The sequence below is a fragment of the Hypanus sabinus genome, chromosome 4, assembly GCF_030144855.1.
Source record: "Hypanus sabinus isolate sHypSab1 chromosome 4, sHypSab1.hap1, whole genome shotgun sequence".
In the NCBI taxonomy this organism is placed as follows: Eukaryota; Metazoa; Chordata; class Chondrichthyes; order Myliobatiformes; family Dasyatidae; genus Hypanus; species Hypanus sabinus.
Window position 1 is genome coordinate 117449406 of NC_082709.1, and position 22770 is coordinate 117472175.

Consider the following 22770-nt stretch of genomic DNA (forward strand, 5'->3'; position numbering starts at 1 on the left):
AGCCTATAATTTCCCAGTTTATTCCTAGAACCCTTCTTAAACAGTGGGAAATTAGCTATCCTCCAAACCTCCAGCATCTCACTCATGACTAAGTGGTTAGATATTGCTTGCAGATGATTACTTGGAGGTGGAAAGGAAGGTTGCAACATCTTAAGGTAACATAGGAAAACGACTGAATAATCATGAGATCCCGACCCTACAAACTTATTTAATCAGAAAGGAATGAGGTGGAAGGGGCTGTGGGTAGGAGGTGTATGGTGGCACAAAGATTACTGAAGATCTGTAGCAGCAGCACTAACCCAAGATCAATCCTGATCTTGGTTGCTATCTGTGGGAGTTTGCAGGGTCTCACCAAGATTCCATGGGTTTGCACTGAGAGCTCTGTTTTCAGAATCAGAATCAGGTTTATCATCACTGGCATATGTCATGAAATCTGTTAACTTATCAGCAGCAACAGCAGTATAATGCCATACATAATATAGAAAAAAATAGTAAGTAGATCAAAGTATATACATATTAAATAGTTAGATAAAAAAAGTGCAAAACAAAAACAATACATATTTTTAAAAAGTGAGCTAGTGTTCATGGGTTCAATGTCCATTTTGGAATCATATGGCAGAGGGTAATAAGCTCTTTCTGAATCACTGAGTATGTGCCTTCAGGCTTCTGTACCTCCTTCTTGACAGTAACAATGAGAAGAGAGTATGTCCTGGGTGATGGGGGTCTTTTATAATGGATGTCAACTTTCTGAGGCACTGCTTCTTGAAGATGTCTTAGATACTACAGAGGCTAGTACCCAAGATGGAAGTGACTAATTTTACAACTTTCTGTAGCTTCTTTCGGTCCTGTGCATTAGACCTCCCACCCCCCCACCCCCCATAACAGACAGTGATGCAGCATTTCTTTAATAATGTTCAGGTAGGTTTGTTAACTGGCATCTGTAAATTACTTCCAGTTTAGGTGGGTGGCTGGAAAGAGAATGGGGACAGAGAAGTGAGAGGGAGACCTTTCATAATTTACTTTCAGTTGGCTTCGTTGCAAGGAATGTGGCATGCAAACGTTGCATGGATCTCCAAGTAAGTTGTAGTTGTCTCAGTCAATCATGTCCCCACAATGCTGATCCTCTTTTTTTTTACATATACAAATCCAATGTGGCTTGTTTGATGTTTTATTTCAATGTTATGAATATCATTCCTACAGGATTATCTTTTCTGCAGTACAAGTTCTTAGTTGGATATTGGCAGGCTTCAGTGCAGTATATCTGAAATACCATTCAAACTCATTTTACGGAATGACTGAAACAGCCAAGCCAGTGTCCAATTCCATTTCAGTTAGTTTGCCATTAATTTCTGGTGTAAGCCATATTGCTTGTCTAATGTTAGTTTTCAAATTGTAAATCTCACGGCTACTCATTCCTGTGTCACTCTCATCATCAGATTTTACATCAACAGCATGCAGATTAGTGCTCTTTTTGAAAATGCAACCTGACTTCTTAGCGTTTTCTCTCCTCTGTGCAGTCCACTGATTTTTGTCTACTTGCTGTTTGTATGTGACTACTTTGTTGTATTTTCTAAGTTTCACCTTTAAATCTGTACTGGTTTGGTGTATCTGACTACGCGCCACAATAGCAACACAACTTATTTAGATGCTGCAATTTTGTTCACACTCACTTTCATTCCTGATTGCAACTCAATTGTGTCCGTCTACTGTTTCCATTGATACAACAATTACAAACAGTTTTTTATATCTGAGTTGTGCTTCAGTTAGGAACCATTTTTTAATGCTTTCTTGTAAGATTCCACAAACTAAATGATCTCAGTGTGTCATTAAGTCCATCATTGAACTGACAATGTACATATCAAATGGCTTCATCATGACTAATACAATTCATGCATTTATGCATATAACCCATAATAAATTATTTAAACAAACAAGAATGTTTAATCAAACAATACATATATACAAGATTACACATATGATCCTGAAATATTAAAAACACAACATATTTGAACTACAGCAGTTCAAGGCAATGTTTCCCATAATGTCAGGCCAGGGTCCATGAAGTTTTTAAAAACTTTTTAATATTCTTTGTAATGGCTTAGTATCTCTGTAGAGTTACATTTATAAATTATTCTTACTGATGTATGATCGTTTTGAATGGAACTCTAGCCAATAAAAGTGTATCTTTACATTTTGCAAATCCTTGTTATCGATGTTTAGGTATTGCATGAATCATTAATGTTCATGTAATTCATGAATAGTTTAACAACTCCTTACCATCCTCAAATATTCCAATTATGTTGACTTTCTGCACGTGTGCAAGAATTAGATCAACCATTCATCTGATTTTTTTTTGCTGCTAAATTCATGAAATAGCACTGAGAATGGAGGATCAAAATGTATGGTATTTAATACAGTCAGCTTGGATTACCATTTACACCCACGTCTGCCAATGCAGAGTTTCAGGAAAGGTTTACGTATGCATAAATTTACACCAAGAAAAGAATTGCTGCACCTTAGCATTTATAGTCTTGGTGTAATTTTGTTTACCTGAGCACATTGAGCTGAATGATTATTCAAAACTACAGCATTTATTCAGCGATGCAGGGAGAAACAGAGGTAAACATACAGCTTGCCATTTCATGAATGAGTCATGGTAGATTATTATTCTAATAGCATCACAAGCACATTGACCAGTGAAACTTTCAGTACTGTATATTTGTTTTCATTTCTCAGTTATGTTCTCTGGATCACACTCACATTCCCATGAACATTCTTCATTTTATCCTTAAACATCCTACTATGAAGCATAACCTTCAACATGTTCACGAACTGGTAATGCATCTATTTTGAAAGTGGCATATGTTACGGATTGGCCACAACTCTGAGGGGCCGAAGGGTACAAAGTAGCCCCCCGCCTTTTTGAGAATCACAAAATCGTTATTAATTCGGGTCTGGGACCCAGGAAATGAGAGAGAGACGTCCAGAATACACAAAACTTGGAATGTGTCCTGGCCTCTGCGAGACAAAGCCACGGATAACGACCGTTGTCTCTTGGAGACGGAATTGTGTAATGAGTACTGTACTTCATGGAAGCTCTCAGGGAATAACCAGAGTGGGCTGGTTGAGGGAGGGATTGCATCATCCCAACCTGACTGACATCTGAGACCCCGTGAGTAAGGATAAAAGAGGGTCTGGGGAACTACCCCTTCAGACGCACCAGGAGAAACATATGAGACCAGAGAGGACTTGTGGGTGTGTCCATCCTTGCCCGGATGACGAGTCTTCCATGAAACGGCCTCACTAAAGGACGAATACTGATCAAGATCGGATAAAGGAAAGCCGGCAAGTTTCTAAAATCTGTCTCTTTCCAACCAAAGGCTGCAGCCTGAATGAACTGAGTGACTTTTATATTTGCATCGGACAATACATTATCCCCTAGACAACGATAGAGCTTATTTCTTATTGATTATTATTATACCTGTACTTTTAGATTTAGTATTGACAACGTATATTATCTGTATGTTTGCATTGATAATATTTTTGTGTATTTTTACTAATAAATACTGTTAAAAATAGTACCATCAGACTTCAACGGACCTCTCTATCTTTGCTGGTAAGTGACCCAGTTACGGGGTTTGTAACAACGTGGGGCCATGTCTCGAGATTTGATACCAAATTGGAGGGCCAGTGAATCGGGCTTGGAAGTCCAAACTTGGATCTGGTTGCGCGGGTAGCCAGACGGGAAACCAGCAAAGATGGACGTGGATGAATTTATAGAAAACCCGACTCTGGAGGCGCCAGAGGCGGCCACCAAATCGGACCTGATAAATATTGCGGAAGGACTAAACCTCGCGGAGGTGAGGTTGTCAATGAAAAAGCAGGAGGTGCGGAGGGCCATAACTCAGTATTATATTGTGAAGCATGTGTTTTCTGCCGAGGTATTGGAAAATATCCCTGAAAAGGCACCAGCCAGAGGGATGGCTCAGTTAGAGTTGGAGAAATTAAGGTTGGAACATGGAATTAAATTAAAGCAGCTGGAAGCAGCTGAAAAAGAAAAGGAGAGGGCCAAGAAGGAAAAGGAGCAGGAAAGAGCTGAGAAACAAAGGGAGCATGAAATTCAGTTAAAACAGCTGGAAGCAGCTGAAAAAGAGAGGGAGAGAGCTCAGAAAGAAAAGGAAAGAGCCGAGAAGGAGAGGGAGCCGGAGAAACAGAGGCAACATGACTTGGACATGGAGAAGTTAAGGCAAGAGCAAAGAATTCAAGGGTCAGACCGAGAGGAGTAGTTTAATGTTAGTCGGGAGTTGAGGTTAGTACCTCCATTCGAGGAAACGGATGTTGATAGTTATTTCTTGCATTTTGAAAAGGTGGCAGTGAGTCAGAAGTGGCCCAGAGATCAGTGGGTGGCGTTGTTACAAAGTGTGTTAAGAGGGAAGGCACAACGGGCATATACGGTGTTGTCCATGGAGGAGGAAGAGTCTGAGAATTATGAGAAAGTAAAGGAGGCCATTCTTCGGACCTATGAATTGGTACCTGAAGCCTATAGACAAAAGTTCAGAAATTTAAAGTAAGGGTGGAATCAGACGTATGCAGAGTTTGCCTATGAGAAGGGTGTGCTCTTGGATCGTTGGTGTGCAGCAGAAATAGTGAAAGAAGATTTTTGGCATCTCAGGGAGTTAATTCTGATTGAGGAATTTAAAGGTTGTGTTTCGGAGGATATCCGGATGTATTTGAACGAGAAGCTGAATAAGTCCATCTCCGAATTTGCTAGGTTCGCAGTTGAGTATGCCCTAACCCACAAGACAAAGTTTTCCTCGAATAAAAGTTACCAGAAAGACCGTGGGAACGGTAGAGAAAGGCCGCTGGCTGAGGCAGAGATCCAGCCGGGAGCTAGTGGTAAAATTGAGGAGGAGAGGCAAGACGGCAGGAGAGTTCCTGGCTTGACCCGTTTTAATTGTGGAAAGGGGGGACATATTGCATCTAGGTGCCTTGCTCTGAAAAAGGAGACAGGAAAATAGAAAGCAGCAGTCCCTATAGGATGTGCTGTGGTGATCAGTAAATCGACGAGAGAGCCCCAGGTAGACAAGAGTACGAGAAGGGTCTGAGAAATGTATTTCAAAAGGAACCATGTCTGTGAGAAAGGGTGACACGCCAGTTCCAGTGCGGATCTGGAGAGACACGGGGGCTGAACTGTCATTGATTAGCAGTAAGGTACTGGATTTTGGTCGCAAGACGGGAATGGTAGCTTTGAGAGGAATAGGAAAAGGGACAGAAGAGGTGCCCTTGCATAGGATCATTCTGAATTGTAATCTGGTATCTGGACCAGTTGAAATAGGGGTGCGATCAGAATTTCCGAGAACTGACGTGGACATCCTTCTTGGTAACGATTTAGCCAGTGGTAAGGTTTGGTCAGCAATGAAGCTGACGAGCCAGCCTGTAAGTGTTGAGGTCCTGCCCCTAGATTCCAAGAACTATCCCGCATGCGCGATCACTCGCAGCATGTCGAGAAAGGCAGCTGAGAACGACAGCCGTTTAAATCCGGCCAGTATCGATTTGGCCGAGACGTTTTTACCGACCCTGTACCACGAGGGTTTAGAGGGTGGAAAAACGGAGAATAGGAAAGTGAAAGAGAGTAAGGGAGAGGAGGTAGTCCTGCCCTTAGCCAGGAGAAAATTTATAGAGGCATGAAGTAAAGATGAGAAACCGATAAGGCTGTTAAAAGGTCCAGAGTTGGACACGGATGATCTGTCTGGCTTGGCAGAACTGTTTGAAGAAGTTGAAAATTCTAAAGGTGTTGCCGATAATGAAATGAGAGCAGTCCTAGATGAAAAGGATGCCATTACCTTGACGAAGTCTGCTGGGTTAGCAGATGAGGGTGTTTCAGCCCGCGGGGTTGAGTTTACTCCGGAAGGGAGTTGCCCAGAGAGTAGCTGGGAGGATCAGGGGAATTTAGAATTTGAAAAGGGCACGGGTATTGAAAGCCTGGAAGAGGCAAATGTCCCGTTTGAGTGTGTTCAAGATGTGGATGCTCATGGTACTGAACCTAGTAATGGAGCTCAGAAAAAGTCTGAGGTATTTGATTCAGTTGAAAAGGAATGCAGTCCTTGTGGACTTAGTTCAGTGAAAAAAGGGTTAACCTTGGTAATAGTGGGAAGTGAGAATTCCCAGTTGTTTGTATTCTAAGGTGTGTTAAAAATTAGTGAGGAAATAAGAGGTGGTGAGGTGAATATTATTATTGAAGGAAAAGGGAAAAGTGTAGTTCCAAAATTGAATGAAAAAAATTTAAAGTCTGGATTGATGTCAGAAGCAGCAACCAGGCTACAGAGACAATGGCTTGGTAACGCGGTGCCTATGAACCAATTACAGGTTGAGTTGGAATGTAAAGGTGCCCCACACGCTATTGTTATTCAAGAGTGTGGTGTGAAAAAGCAGAATTTGAAATGCTGTTTGAACAAAGAGGGATCACTTTCAAATCTTAAATTGAGAACTAAGAGCATGAAAGGTCCTGAAGAGAAAACTAGCAACTTGCTTAAACTTAAAGAATTGTGGGGAGATTCGGAAAATGGTCTAAATTTGGAACGCATTGTTGATAAAATAACTCCTATGAAAGGAGCGGCGAAAGCCTATTTCGCCATGGTGCACAAGCTCACCACGTGGCAGTTAACTGGAAAAGGGGTGAGGGTTGACGGGCTGCCATTTTAAATAGCAGGATCCGGTTTTAAGGGATTTCGACAAAGCATGTGAATAATAAAGACAACCCCCATGGAAGATTGACTGTTAAGTTTGAAAGTAACATAAAGATTAGTATTTGCATGAACTTTTGTAGTATATACGAAAGCTAAGATCACAACTCTTTAGTTTTTGTTTGCTGAAGAAAAGGAATAAAAATAGGTAGTTACTAAATTGGAGTCTGATGCTACAAGACTTTATTAAGGTACAAGATGTTAAGATATTAAAGGAAGTGACAATGTAATCGTTAACTGTTTAGATGCTAAATTGAATGTATAACTTTTACTCTGTAGTGAAAAAAAAACTTTTGTATTGTGTTAGATTCTAAAATCCTGTAAGACTGTATTAATCCATTTTTACCAATGGTAAAAAGGCTTTGAAGGAAGGGGGTGTTACGAATGTGCCACAACTCTGAGGGGCCAAAGGGTACAAAGTAGCCCCCTCCTTTTTGAGGATCGCAAGATCACTATTAATTCGGGTCTGGGACCCAGGAAATGAGAGAGAGATGTCCAGAATACACAAGACTTGGAATGTGTCCTGGCCTCTGCGAGACAAAGCCACGGATAATGACCATTGTCTCTTGGAGACGGAATTGTGTATTGAGTACTGTACTATTCATTGAAGCCCTCAGGAGATGACCAGAGTGGGCTGGTTGAGGGATTGCATCATTCCAACCTGACTGACATCTGAGACCCTGTGAGTGAGGATAAAAGAGGGTCTGGGGAACAACCCCTTCAGCCGCACCAGAAGAAACGTATGAGACCTGTGGGAGCTTGTGTGGGTGTGTCCATCCTTGCCCGGATGACGAGTCTTCCACGGAACGGCCTTGCTAAAGGACGAATACAGATCAAGATCGGATAAAGGAAAGCCGGCAAGTTTCTAAAATCTGTCTCTCTCCAACCAAAGGCTGCAGCCTGAATGAACTGAGTGACTTTTATATTTGCATCGGACAATACATTATCCCCTAGACAAAGATAGAGCTTATTTCTTATTATTATTATACCCGCACTTTTAGATTTAGTATTGACGACGTATATTATCTGTATGTTTGCATTGATATTATTTTTGTGTATTTTTACTAATAAATACTGTTAAAAATAGTACCATCAGACTTCAATGGACCTCTCTATCTTTGCTGGTAAGTGACCCAGTTACGGCGTTCGTAACACATAAAAATAGAGAACAAAATGCTGGATGAAAAAAAGATGAGTAGAGTTAGAAGATGGGGGGGGGGGTGGGGAGAGGGGAGAAAGAAACACTAGGTGATAGGTGAAACCGGGAGAGGTGGGGTGAAGTAAAGAGCTGGCAAATTGAAAGAGCTAGAGAAGGGGGAATTTGTTAGGAGAGGACAGAAAGGCATGGAAGAAAGGGGGAGGGGGAAGAACACCAGAGGGAGGTGGTGGGCAGGTAAGGAGATAAGGTGAGAGGCAAAAGGGAATGGGGAATGGGGAAGTGGGGGGGGGGTGAAGACAGGGTTCATTACCATAAGTTTGCGAGGTTGTTGTTCATGCCATCAGGTTGGAAGCTACCCAAATGGAATACAAGGTGTTGCTCCTCCAACCTGAATGTGGCCTCATCACAGCAGTACAGGAGGCCATGGATTGACAAAGCTTTTTGCTTTTATTCCAATTCTTTTAAAATAGATCTCTCAAAGACATAGCCTCGCACAAATATTGCGTCCACAAATATAAAAAAAATATGACAACAGATATTTTCAATCTCCAGCTGATGCCCAAAGATTTCTCGAGGAACAGCACCTTTCCGCTACGAGTTGGTTAACGTATTGTATTATCCGTTTTTAATAGCTTTTTTTTTGGCTCGGTTTTTTCCTTTAAGTTAATAACTAGCCTATAGATTTGGACCTTTCATAATTCGAAGATCCTTATGTGATGACTGATAGTGTAGTTATTTTTTTACATGTTTAAGTAAAGGTCTGGTTTTGGGTTTTTTTTGAGACTTTTTTATTATTATTCTTTTGATTTTGAAAGCTACTAATTAAATGTTTTTAAGTTTGAATACATTTTTGCCTTATATCTTTTATGCTGAAGTATTCAGTCTTTTAAAAAAATTTCTCTTTCCAAGATGTCATTTCTTCTTCCCATAAGACCTCAGTTCTTGGACACGTCACATCCGTTCGGGTGTGTCTGAACAAGACTGCTGGTCTTCTTTCGAAATATTAGTATAACGCTATCCAGGTTTAGGTTTTAACGGTTTAGTTTTTTTTTTCTTTTTTAATAATATTAATTTTATAGTCTTATTCCTGTTATACTAACTCTTTACCTTTTTTTGAATATGGGTGGTTTGTGTCTTTTTTTTCATTTTTTTTCAGCCACCGTCTTGAGAGATGGGGGTAAAATTAGTGTTAGTTTGCCTGCTCGCCTCTCTCTGGCTTTTTCTTGGGTTTTTGTGGGTTTTTTGCTTTTTGCTCAGTTTTGCTTTCATGGGCTGACTTTAAACTACCAAAGTGGCTGAAGTGTCGTAACTTCCGGTACCTCTTTGAACCTGCTCTCCTCTTCCAGATTCATGAGTTTATTTTCTGTTTAACCTTGTGCATTAACTACAATAAATATTAGTAATATGGATAAGATTTTTTACACAACACACACAAATTGCTGGTGTAACATAGCAGGCCAGGCTGCATCTATACGGAGAAGCACTGTTGACGTTTTGGGCTGAGATGTCGACAGTGCTTCTCCTTATAGATGCTGCCTGGCCTGCTGTGTCCCACCATCATTTTGTGTGTGTTGTTTGAATTTCCAGCATCTGCAGGTTTCCTTGTGTTTGCTGGATAAGATTTTAACTTTGTTTCTTAGAATATAAATGGTTTAAATCATCCGATTAAACGGAAAAAAATATTTAAAGTATTCCACAGAATGAATGCTAATATTATCACAAGAGACTCACGTGAGGAAGTAGGATAGCCAGTTTTTTTTTAGGTTTTGGAAGGATCAACAGTATCATTCGAATTCTCAAGCTAAAGTAAGAGGCGTTTCTATTTTTATAGATTCCTCAACCTCTTTTATACATTATGAAACAATTTCAGACCCACAAAGTAGATTTTTGCTCCTTACTGGTTTACTTTTTAACCAAAAAGTTGTTTTAGTTAATGTTTATGCTCTGAATATTGACTGTCCTGAATTTAAGTATTTATTTACATTGTTTCCTAATTTAAATGAGTAAATGTTGATAATGGGTGGGGATTTTAACTGCTGTCTAAATCCCTCGATGGACAGATCTAAGTCCATTCAGGTTCTTGTGAATAAATCAGCCTCTCTCATTAATTCCTTTATGGTTGATTCTGGAATCTCTGAAATTTGGCGATTTCTACACCCCAAGGATAAAGAATTTTCATATTTCTCTCAATTTTATCATAATTACTCAAGAATTGACTTCTTCTTTATTGATCATTGTTTACTTACAGATGGTACTGATTATAACTATGACTCTATTACTATCTCTGATCATGCACCTTTGAAGCTATCTATTAAGACAACTGATTCATCCTCAAGTGTTAAATCTTGAAGTAAAGTCTACTTCAGGACACAGACTTCCTCAACTTTATAAACAACAAATTGATTTGTTTTTTTCAACAAACTTTAAAGAAGAGAATTCTAGTGGAATATTATGGGATACTTTTAAAGGATTTATCCGTAGACAAATTATTTCATACTCTGCTGGAGTCAGAAAATGAATTGATACTGGAATATTTATGTTGGTTGATAAAATTAAAGAAATTGAGAAGATTTACTCTGTGGCCCCTAGTAAAGAACTTTATAAAAAGAGAGTTGAACTTCAAATGGAGCACAGTTTGCTATTATCCTCTTCGACTGAAAATCTGTTAATTAAATCTAGGACTCTGTTTTATATACATGGGGACAAATCTGGTAAATTATTGGCTAATCAATTGAAAACTGCTTTGGTTAAACAACAGATCATTAAGATTTGTAAACGAGATGGCACTTTGACGATTGATCATAAAGAGATAAATAAGCCTTTCAAGATTTTTATAACTCCCTATATCAATCAGAATTTTCTGATGATTCTTCCATAATGAACGAATTTTTAAAGAAACTGAATATCCCGAAATTAATAGCCGAGGATTGTGTATCATTAGATGCACCTATTATGGAAACCGAAATAAAAGAGGCTATTTTTTCAATGAATTCAGGTAAAGCCCCTAGTCCGGATGGTTATTCTGTGGAATTCTTTAAATCTTTTTCCTCTATATTCTCTCCTTGGTTATGTAAAATTTTTAAGGACGCATTAACTGTAGGTAAATTACCACAATCTTTTTATGACGCTGTGGCAACCCATTTCCTGGCACATCCGAACTGGCTCACAATTAGCCAGCTTTCCGGCTAAGGGAGATAGCCTACGGGGGTTTGCGAGCACAGAGCTTTGGAGCCTCTGCGCCACGGGGGGGGGGGGGGGGGCAGGTTGAGGGAGGCTTAAAAGTGAGGCTGAGGATTTCGAATAAAGTTTTTCCTTCGACTGCAGTTACCGACTCCGTGTCGTAATTTTAGTGCTGCATGTAGCACACCGCTACAACGCCTCCATTTCTTTAATTCTTAAAAAAGATAAAGACCTCATTGAATGTGCATCATATCATATAACCATATAACAATCACAGCACGGAAGCAGGCCATCTCGGCCCTCCTAGTCCGTGCCGAACTCTTAATCTCACCTAGTCCCACCTACCCGCACTCAGCCCATAACCCTCCACTCCTTTCCTGTCCATATACCTATCCAATTTTACCTTAAATGACACAACTGAACTGGCCTCTACTACTTCTACAGGAAGCTCATTCCACACAGCTATCACTGTCTTAAAGAAATACCCCCTCGTGTTTCCCTTAAACTTCTGCTCCCTAACTCTCAAATCATGTCCTCTCGTTTGAATCTCCCCTACTCTCAATGGAAACAGCCTATTCACGTCAACCCTATCTATCCCTCTCAAAATTTTAAATACCTCGATCAAATCCCCCCTCAACCTTCTACGCTCCAATGAATAGAGACCTAACTTGTTCAACCTTTCTCTGTAACTTAAGTGCTGAAACCCAGGTAACATCCTAGTAAATCGTCTCTGCACTCTCTCTAATATATTGATATCTTTCCTATAATTCGGTGACCAGAACTGCATACAATATTCTAAATTTGGCCTTACCAATGCCGTGTACAATTTTAACATTACATTCCAACTTCTGTACTCAATGCTTTGATTTATAAAGGCCAGCGTTCCAAAAGCCTTCTTCACCACCCTATCTACATGAGACTCCACCTTCAGAGAACTATGCACTGTTATTCCTAGATCTCTCTGTTCCTCTGCATTCCTCAATGCCCTACCATTTACCCTGTATGTTCTATTTGGATTATTCCTGCCAAAATGTAGAACCTCACACTTCTCAGCATTAAACTCCATCTGCCAACGTTCAACCCATTCTTCTAACTGGCATAAATCTCCCTGCAAGCTTTGAAAACCCACCTCATTATCCACAACACCTCCTACCTTAGTATCATCGGCATACTTACTAATCCAATTTACCACCCCATTGTCCAGATCATTTATGTATATTACAAACAACATTGGGCCCAAAACAGATCCCTGAGGCACCCCGCTAGTCACCGGCCTCCATCCCGATAAACAATTATCCACCACTACTCTCTGGCATCTCCCATCTAGCCACTGTTGAATCCATTTTATTACTCCAGCATTAATACCTAACGACTGAACCTTCTTAACTAACCTTCCATGTGGAACTTTGTCAAAGGCTTTTCTGAAGTCCATATAGACTACATCCACTGCCTTACCCTCGTCAACATTCCTCGTAACTTCTTCAAAAAATTCAATAAGGTTTGTCAAACATGACCTTCCACGTACAAATCCATGCTGGCTACTCCTAATCAGATCCTGTCTGTCCAGATAATTATTAATACTATCTCTAAGAATACTTTCCATTAATTTACCCACCACTGATGTCAAACTGACAGGTCTATAATTGCTAGGCTTACTTCTAGAACCCTTTTTAAACAATGGAACCACATGGAACCACATATATATCGGCCTATATCTTTGCTGAATACGGACTCCAAAATTTTTACAAAAATTTTGGCCACTAGATTAGAAAATATATTACCTCAAATTATTTCTGAGGACCAGACTGTATTTATTAAAAATCATTATTCATCTTTTAACATTAGAAAATTAATTAATATAGCTTATACTCCATCTAGAATGTGTCATTTCCTTAGATGCTGATAAAGCATTTGACAGAGTTGAATGGCCATATTTATTTAATATGCTGCAGAATTTTAACTTCAGCCCAACATTTATATCATGGATTAAATTAATATATTATAAGCCTTTGGCTTCGGTTCTTACCAATAATCAAAGATCTCCCTTTTTTCAGCTGTTTCGTGGCACGAGGCAAGGCTGCCCTTTTAAGTTCTCTACTATTCGATATTGCTTTGGAACCCCTTAGCCATTGCTATTTGTGACTCACCTAACATTTTTGGTACATTTTGGAATTTATGCCCAATTGATATTACGGAAAAAATTCTAGGTTTGAATCCCTGTCAGAAGGGTTTAGTAGCCGTCATTTATAATATGATCATGAAAATACAACCAGGGATGTCAGATAAAATTAAGCAGGAATGGGAAAAAGAACTTTGTTGTCCTTTACCTACAGAGCAGTGGGAGAAAATTCTACAGTTAATTAACTCCTCTTCTATTTGTGCCAAACATGCCCTAATATAATTCAAGGTTGTACATAGGGCTCATATGTCCAAGGACAAATTTGCTCGATTTTATTCTCATGTTAACCCAATCTGTGACAGATGTCACTCTGAAGTTGCCTCATTGACTCACATGTTTTGGTCTTGCCCTTGTTTGCAAAATTACTGGAAAGATATTTTTGGCATTATTTCAACAGTTTTGAATATTAAATTGCAACCTCATCCTATTACTGCAATTTTCAGTTTACCAATGGTGGATAACAGTTGTTTATCCCCCTCAGCTCAGCAGATGATTGCATTTGTCACATTAACGGCTAGAAGATCTATCCTATTGAACTGGAAAGAAATTAATCCCCCAACTACATTTCAATGGTTTTCCCAAACTATTTCTTGTTTGAGTTTAGATAAAATTAGAAATGTCATTTTTGACCCCTCGGTCAAATTTGAAGAAACCTGGAGACCATTTATTCAACATTTTCATATGAGTTAAACTGACCTTTCCCAAACCTTTTTCCTATCATCTTTAATTATTTGGATAGAGATGTGGAGTTACGGACACTACTGTGTATATTTGATATGATACAAAAGTCCATGTCAATTAGGTTTGTTTTTTTTGGGGGGGATTTCCATTTTTCGTATCATACTATGATTTTGGGAGGTTATTATTATATTTGGGTTATTAACTGTATTTGTATTCTAGCCTATTAATTATGTACTCTCAAGCTCTCTATACTTGATGTTTTTCTTCTTATGCTTGTTTGAAAACTAATAAAAAGATTTAAAAAGGCAGATAGTTTCAACTAAATATTTTTCAGCCAAGATAGATATACCTTCATCTTTAATGAGATGGAACTACAATTAGAAGGGTCAGCTATTTACTAATTGCTAAATTTTAAAGGCCTTCAAGCAGGTGGAAGAGAGAAAGTGTCTCAAACCACTACAGCACCTTTGCTGAAACCCTTGGGAGCTGAAGATTAATATATTATTGAATATCAGTGTCATCAACTGGAATGCAACAGTGAAATGGTGCTGGTAGTAAATGAATCATGAGCTTGTTGCTCATGAAAAACAAATTCTATAGACCAAATGACCTATTCCTGCTATTTTTTCTAATCTATCTTCCTACATTATTGACACTTGCAAAAGAGGAGAAAATTGAAGACTAAGGCTGACTCCCTTAAAAGATAATTAAATGTTATTTTGAGGTAATAATAATGAAGTAGCAACATCTCTTCAAAGTGAAGTTAACTAGAAACTTTTAACCTACGAGCTCATGTTAGAAACCTATAATTATTCAGATAAATTACAATAATTGAAAAGCAAAGTTTTTTTGTTATTGCTTCCATGGCAACTTTATCCCCAATTTGGAAGAAAATTTCATAAAAGCTTTCACACTATTCTCTGTACTTACGGAACAAAAGCACATGCTTCTTCAACACCCTGCACAAACACTGAAAGGTAATAACACCACTAAGGACTATCATTTATTTTCAACTCCAGAGTGCGCATGCATGAATGTTTGTTTCCAAATCGTTTTGTGCAGTGAAAGTAAAGTGAGGGTGATGCAACGTACTGACAGTGTTCCAAGTGTCAATTGTTCTTCAAACAGATTTTCTTGTCAGGCTCTTGTTGGATATCTAATTCAAAAGAGTTCTTTTCTTTTGTGTTAGTTCAAGGATGGTATTATCATAGCTGCTATTTAATGTAAAAAAATATGTTGTAAATGACTCATCAGAAATATTGCTATTATTTATGGGCAGCTTTCATTCTACTTCATAATCCAAAATTTCCTTGGTAACCATCATTACAAGGAGAGAGAATTGTTAGAGAAACATGTTGTAATATGGAGTCTGACGTACAAAAAGCCTAATCATGTAATAGGAAAGAAGGAATGTGGAAGTTGAGGAAAGAATGGAAAATACTGAGTTTCAACACAGAGCACATGGTCAAGAAGAGCAAGTAGGATATCTAGTTCTATAAATCTGTTTGTATAGTGGTGGATTTTAATGTGAGTTGAGCAAAACTGCAACCATAAACTGGCTTCTTGGTGCCTCTTGAGAAATTGGGCTACTGAATCACTTGCAAAATTGCACAGTGCTTGATGAAGTTGGTCTTAATAGGAGAGTTGGCTTATTGGTATTTTATGACAATCCCTACCATGATTACCTTAGGTTGTCACTGCCTTCCTAAATGGGCTCTCCTTGTTGATAATGACTGCCTAGCAGGCGCTACAAATGTCCTTTGTCACCTTCCCCAATTACCTGCAATACTTGACTGCTTCCCCAGTCACCTATCCACTGTGATACCCCTCCAGGTACAGATCATCTATCCTTCTAATTCAACAGCCATACCTTCCAAGTCTGCTTTATTTCTTCACTTCATCTCCTATCATCTCTCTATCAAGCAAGCTTCTCACCAATCATTCTGGTGGCCCCCTGTCCAATTCATTTCCTCCTGCACGTAGGGGAGATTCCAAATTCTGATGTCTTCAGCAGCTGGAACAGTTGAATGCAAGTGTTTAGCTCGAAGGCCACAATTTTGGTATCCTCGCACCCTAGACACTCACCATACGCTCAATTAATCTTGTGAAATACACTGCTCACAGAGTTTACATCTGGAGCACAAATTCCATTGTGTGATAGCTTACCTACCTGAAAATGATCACTGATCCTACCATTTTCTATCTTTCTACCATTCTCATGAACACTAATTTTACCTATCTCACCAAATAAACTAACCAAGTACATTTAGGTATGTTAGTATCAGGGGAAAGTGATATTTGGCAAATTCAAATAAACAATTAGGAAGGCAAGAGCGGAAGAAAATAGATCGTCAAAGAAACAAAATTATAAAATATTCTGTATACATAAAATGTCAAGCTGACTAAAAGCTCCTAGGTGTTGGCTGGAATAAAATTAGAATCAGAGCCACTGTTTTATATGATGTGAAATTTGTTTTGCGACAGCAGTACAGTGCAAAAACAGTACTATAAGTTACTAGAGTATAAAAAGGATTAATGAGTAAGTGTTTGTGGACAATTCGGAAATCTGTTGTTGGAGAAACCAAAACTGTTTACAAGGAGGAAGAGCAAAATGGGATAAATATTAAATAGTTACTTCACATCAGTATTGATCAAAGACCCAATCAACTGGATGTATTGCCAAAGAGATGAAAAACTGCTATTAATTACAATTAAAAACAAAGTTGCCAATAATAATTAAACTAGCCAGTCCTTTAGCAAAAAAATACACCATCATTTAAGGGGCAGCATCTGTGTATTTTAAAATATTCAGGTGAGAAAGTGGAATTAACTATCACATACTTAGTAATTTGGTTAAAAAAAACTTGCATCTGAAAATAGGCTGTTAACTAAGACTTCATTAATGTGATGGGAGGAAGATTAAACACAACACACCATTCAGCTGAACAACAATGTGGGAAAATAAAAGATTCACTATCAAGAGAAAATATACAAAGACATCCAGAAAATTAGTCATCATGAATTTCAAATTAGAGAAGCTTGCGTGACACATCGCGCCAAACTGGTTGGACAGATAATATGGAGAATAGAAAAAGTCCATCGTGCAACTGTGTGCAATTTATTTCAAATTCCAAAAGGGTGAGGTATTACCTGAAAGATTAATGTGCAAGTCCTGAGCACAGGGAGTCAGAGGACAGGAAGCAGAATGGATAGCTACGTACACAATGCTGGAAGAACTCAGCAGCCCAGGCAGCATCCGTAAGAAAAGAGTAGCCAACGTTTCAGGCCAAGACCCTTCATCAGGAATGGGGGGGGAAGAGGGGGCCGAAGCCCAGTAATAGAGATAGGAGAGGGGGTAGGGCCGAGAGGCGCCAGGTGGAAAACCAATCAGAGGAAAGATAAAGGGGGGAGGGGGAGGGGATAAGCATGAAAGAACTGTAGACATAAAGAAGCAAAAAGTTGAAAGGTGAGAGAGGCAGAGAGGGACCTGGGATAGGGGAAGGGGGAGGGGAGGGAATTACCAGAAATTGGAGAATTCAATGTTCATACCACCAGGCTGGAGGCTACCCAAACGGTAGATGAGATGTTGCTCCTCCAACTTGAGTTTGGCCTCATCATGGCAGTAAAGGAGGCCATGTATGGACATATCTAGATGGGAATGAGAGGCGGAGTTGAAGTGGGTGGCAACCGGGAGGTCCTGTCTATTGTGACAGACGGAGTGTAGGTGCTCAACAAAGCAGTCCCCCAATCTGCATTGGGTCTCGCCGATGTAGAGGAGGCTGCATTGGGAGCACCGGCTGCAATAGACAACTCCAGCAGACTCGCAGGTGAAGTGTTGCCTCACCTGGAAGGACTGTCTGAGGCCCAGAATGGTGGTAAAGGGGGGAGGTGTGGGGACAGGTGTAGCAGTTGCACTTGCAGGGATAAGTGCCAGGTGGGAGTTCTGTGGGGAGGGACATGTGGAACAGGTAGTCGCGGAGGGAACGATCCCTGCGAAAAGCTGAGAGGGGTAGGGAGGGAAAGATGTGCTTGGCGGTGGGGTGGTAGGTGAGGACAAGGGGAACCCTGTCCCTGTTGTGGTAACGGGAGGATGGGTTAAGGGCTGAAGTGCTGGTAGTGGAGGAGATGCAGGAAGTGGAGGAGATTTTTGTGTATTTTTGTGAATGGATAGCTAGATGGGTGTGATACAAAGTGAAGAGAAGGGTATAAAGTTAACTTTTCAGAAATGGTAGGCAGGGGAGAGTACGGTAGCAGAGAGATCAATTATGATACCATACACCATTCATATCAGTATCAAGACCTGAAAATCAAAACAATCGCAGGTCAGGCAGCACCTGCTGGAGATTGATGCATTTCAGGTAGATGACCTTTCCTCTAAATGGTCCCAACCTGAAACATCGACTATCCATTTCCCTGTGAAGATGCTGCCTAATCCTGTCGAGTTATCCATTTTGTTTATTTCTCCAGGTCCCAGCATGTACAGTCCCTTGTGTCTCACATTTTCCAGCATTATAGTTTTTATCCCATAGTTCCATCACCTGCAGTACTAATATTTTTAATGACAAAGGCAAAAAGTTCTTCTTCCCCTCTAACTGAAAGAGCAAAAAATGGACACCGTTGCTAAATATGTTAAAAACAAAATCAAAAAGAAACTGAAAATAAATGCAAAATAGTCACGCCCCAATCTCATCTCTTGAACATAGTCTCTGATAAAAGTTATACTGGGAGTGTACCATGGAACAGATATAAAATCAGATGGTTTAAAACAAGCTTCCCAACTTAATGAGGCAAAAGATACATAGGGATTCTAGTTCATTGGGACACATTGAGACAAATACAAACCCCATTTCCAGAAAAGTTGGGATATTTTCCAAAATGCAATAAAAACAAAAATCTGTGATATGTTAACTCACGTGAACCTTTATTTAACTGACAAAAGTGCAAAGATTTTCAATAGTTTTTACTGACCAACTTAATTGTATTTTGTAAATATACACAAATTTAGAATTTGATGGCTGCAACAGACTCAACAAAAGTTGGGACAGAGGCATGTTTACCATTGTGTTACATCACCTTTCCTTTTAATAATACTTTTTAATCATTTTGGAACTGAGGATACTAATTGTAGTAGATTTGCAATTGGAAATTTTGTCCATTCTTGTTTGATATAAGATTTCAGCTGCTCAACAGTCAGTGGTCTCCGTTGTCTGATTCTCCTCTTCATGATCCACCATACAGTTTCAATAGGAGATAGATCTGGACTGGCAGCAGGCCAGTCAAGCACACACACTCTGTGTCTACAAAGCCACGCTGTTGTAGCCTGTGCAGAATGTGGTCTGGCATTGTCCTGCTGAAATAAGCATGGACGTCCCAAGAAGAGATGTCGCCTTGATGGCAACATATGTCTCTCTAAAACCCTAATATACGCCTTAGAGTCAATGGTACCTTCACATACATGCAACTCACCCATGTCGTGGGCACTGATGCACCCCCATACCATCACAGATGCTGGTTTTTGCACTTTTCACTGATAACAATCAGGATGGTCGTTTTCATCTTTGGCACGGAGAACTCGACGCCCGTTTTTTCCGAAAACTAGCTGAAATGTGGACTCATCTGACCACAGCACACGGTTCCACAGTTTTTCAGTCCATCTGAGATGAGCTCAGGCCCAAAGAACTCGCCGGCGTTTCTGCATAGAGTTGATGTATGGCTTCCTCCTTGTGTAATACAGTTTCAAGTTGCATTTCTGGATGCAGCAATGGACTGTATTAAGTGACAATAGTTTTCCGAAGTACTCCCGAGCCCAGGTCACTATAATTGTCACAGTAGCATGACGGTTTCTTGCGCAGTGCTGCCTGAGGGCTCGAAGATCACGCGCATTCAACAGTGGTTTCCGACCTGGCCCTTTATGCATTGAGATGTCTCTGAATTCTGAATCTTTTCACAATATTATGTACTGTAGATGTTGAAAGACCTAGATTCTCTGCAATCTTGCGTTGGGAAATGCTCCTTTTGAACCGACTAGCAATTCTCTCACGAATTTTGGGACAAAGGGGTGAGCCACGATCCATCCTTGCTTGCAAAGACTGAGCCTTTGATGGACTTTACTTTTATACCCAGTCATGATACCTCACCTGCTACCAATTAGCCTGCTTAATGTGGAGTCTTCCAAACCGGTGTTACTTGAATATTCTGTGCACTTTTCAATCTTATTTTAACTCTGACCCAACTTTTGTTCAGTGTGTTACAGCCATCAAATTCTAAATTTGTGTATATTTACAAAATACAATTAAGTTGGTCAGTAAAACTATTGAAAATCTTTTCTTTGTACTTTTGTCAGTTAAATAAAGATTCACGTGAGTTAACATATCATAGATTTTTGTTTTTATTGCATTTTGGAAAATATCCCAATTTTTCTGGAAATGGGGTTTGTACATTTTGGTCTACTGAAGCCGCTTCCCCAATTAACCGTTTCATGGAAATAATTAAAAAGATATAAAAAATATGAACCAATGTTTAAACTGAGAACGTTATGTATTTAGAAGAAATACAGAACAAATTAGGATACTAACAGTACTATACAACTGTGTATTAGTTACTAATACTTATTGAAGGAAGAATTCATCCATGTTGCGTTCTTTTGACTGTTATTGACCAAAATCAGTCCAGATAATGGACTGCCTTCATTCAATGTTGCTGATGGCTGCATCCTTCAAATCTTCATTTTCATTGTAATATTTAAGATGATTGTCAATACCTTCAAATTCTACATAGTTTCTAATTTGTTGAAGAAATGAAATTGTTTCATTTTCACACTCAGCTGTTTCTCTCATCTCCAAGCCCAAATGCTTGAAACCGCATTGAGCAAAACAGTAACGAATTGTCTGACTGCTTATTTCCTGCCAACTATCACTGATAAAAAAAAATGCTGCTTTTTGAATGCAAGTACATAAAACTGATGCTATTTAAAATCTGTTCACTTGATGCACGATGTTGTGTCTAACGGTTATGCAGTCGCATTCTACTGACGCTAGGTAGAAACTGTTCTCCTGCCCAATTAAGTGGCATAGTGCCCAAAGTAAACAAAGGGAATCCCAGCTGTTTTCTTGATTAGTTTTTGTTATTTAAGAGTTTTCCAAAATAAGTGGCTGCCCCAATTAACTGGAATCCACTTGTATTTTAAACTTCCAGTCAATAGCCATTTTCTTCCAGAACTGTTCTGCTGAAAGTTCAGACCTCTACAGACATGGCCTGACCCATTGGTATATCCAGCATTTTATGTTTCTATTTCAAACCTCTAGGATGTGAAGCAATACTTTATTAGTGTACATGAAATGGATATAGTGTGAACCAACCGCATTTTTACCACACCTTTACCACATTTTTCCTGCAATAGATAGCCCTCAAATTTCAACAAGGTTAATGAACTGCGCAATGACTCTATGGTTAAGGTGGTGTACAGTGTATTGGCCTTCATCAATCGTGGAATTGAATGTTTAGGAGCCGAGAGGTAATGTTGCAGCTATATAGGACCCTGGTCAGACCCCACTTGGAGTACTGTGCTCAGTTCTGGTCACCTCACTACAGGAAGGATGTGGAAACCATAGAAAGGGTGCAGAGGAGATTTACAAGGACGTTGCCTGGATTGGGGAGCAAGCCTTATGAAGACAGGTTGAGTGAACTCAGCCTTTTCTCTTTGGAGCAAAGAAGGATGAGAGGTGACCTGATAGAGATGTACAAGATAATGAGAGGCATTGATCGCGTGGATAGTCAGAGGCTTTTTCCCAGGGCTGAAATGGCTGCCACAAGAGGGCACAGGTTTAAGGTGCTTGGGAGTAGATACAGAGATGTCAGGGGTAGGTTGTTTTTTTTTAAAAAAGAAAGAGAGTGGTGAGTGCATGGAATGGGCTGCCGGCAATGGTGGTGGAGGCAGAGACTTTTGGATAGGTGCATGGAGCTCAGAAAAAGAGAGGGCCATGGGTAACCCTAGTAATTTCTAAGGTAGGGACACGTTTGGCACAATTTTGTGGGCCGAAGAGCATGTATTGTGCTGTAGGTTTTCTATGTTTCTAATAAGACCTCAGAAAAGGAGATGAAATAAACATTTCTAAACATGTCTTTGCAGACATATTTAATATAGAGCTTAAAGGAAATTTTAATTAAATAGTCCTAGAAATAGGATCATTAATTTGGATTATGGTCTGAACATTGATAACTCAATTAATTATTTTTACAGGAGCATTTTCTTCCATTTAAGATCACTGGCATTTTCCCAAGTAACTTGCGACCTATGTCTTTCAACAGTACATTTAATTTTCATATAGTATATGGACATTAATATTGCCCTGGAGGCCCATTTATTCCCCAATTCAGTCTCATGTTAATATATACAATGTTATTTTCAACAGCAAAGGGCTTCAGTTCTTTTCATTTAACCTAATAGTTTCTAGCGTACAAAGTTTACAATGGCAGCACAACCTAATTTTAAAAGCAGCATTTTTACTTACCATTGTTAATACTTTCTAGATGTATTGGAAGGCCAGCCTGGGCTGCGGCTATTAGCTTCAGTGCAATGTAAAACTGGGCACGACCAAAATAACCTAATTTCTTTGCACCACATAGGTTCATGATCTAAGAGGGCCAAAGAAAATTACAAAAATTAATGCCATGGAGGAGAACTCCGAACACAAGTGAAATATTTCAAAGTTATGCAAATAACATTTTGATTTGCATCACTAATGATCTTAAACTCCTCCATTACAGGAATGAAATTGAGGAATAAAGATATTAAAATGCATTAGAACACAGGAGCAGTAACTTAGTTC

At 39.4% G+C, this 22770-nt stretch overlaps 1 protein-coding gene across 1 annotated transcript in view; it reads right to left on the reverse strand.

Annotated features, from left to right (window-relative positions):
- Positions 1-22770, reverse strand: part of reps2 (RALBP1 associated Eps domain containing 2) — a 228725-nt gene that overhangs the window by 165160 nt on the left and 40795 nt on the right. The window contains exon 2 of the mRNA XM_059968006.1: positions 22453-22576. Within this exon, the coding sequence (XP_059823989.1) occupies positions 22453-22576 (124 nt within the window). The remainder of the gene's footprint in view (positions 1-22452; positions 22577-22770) is intronic.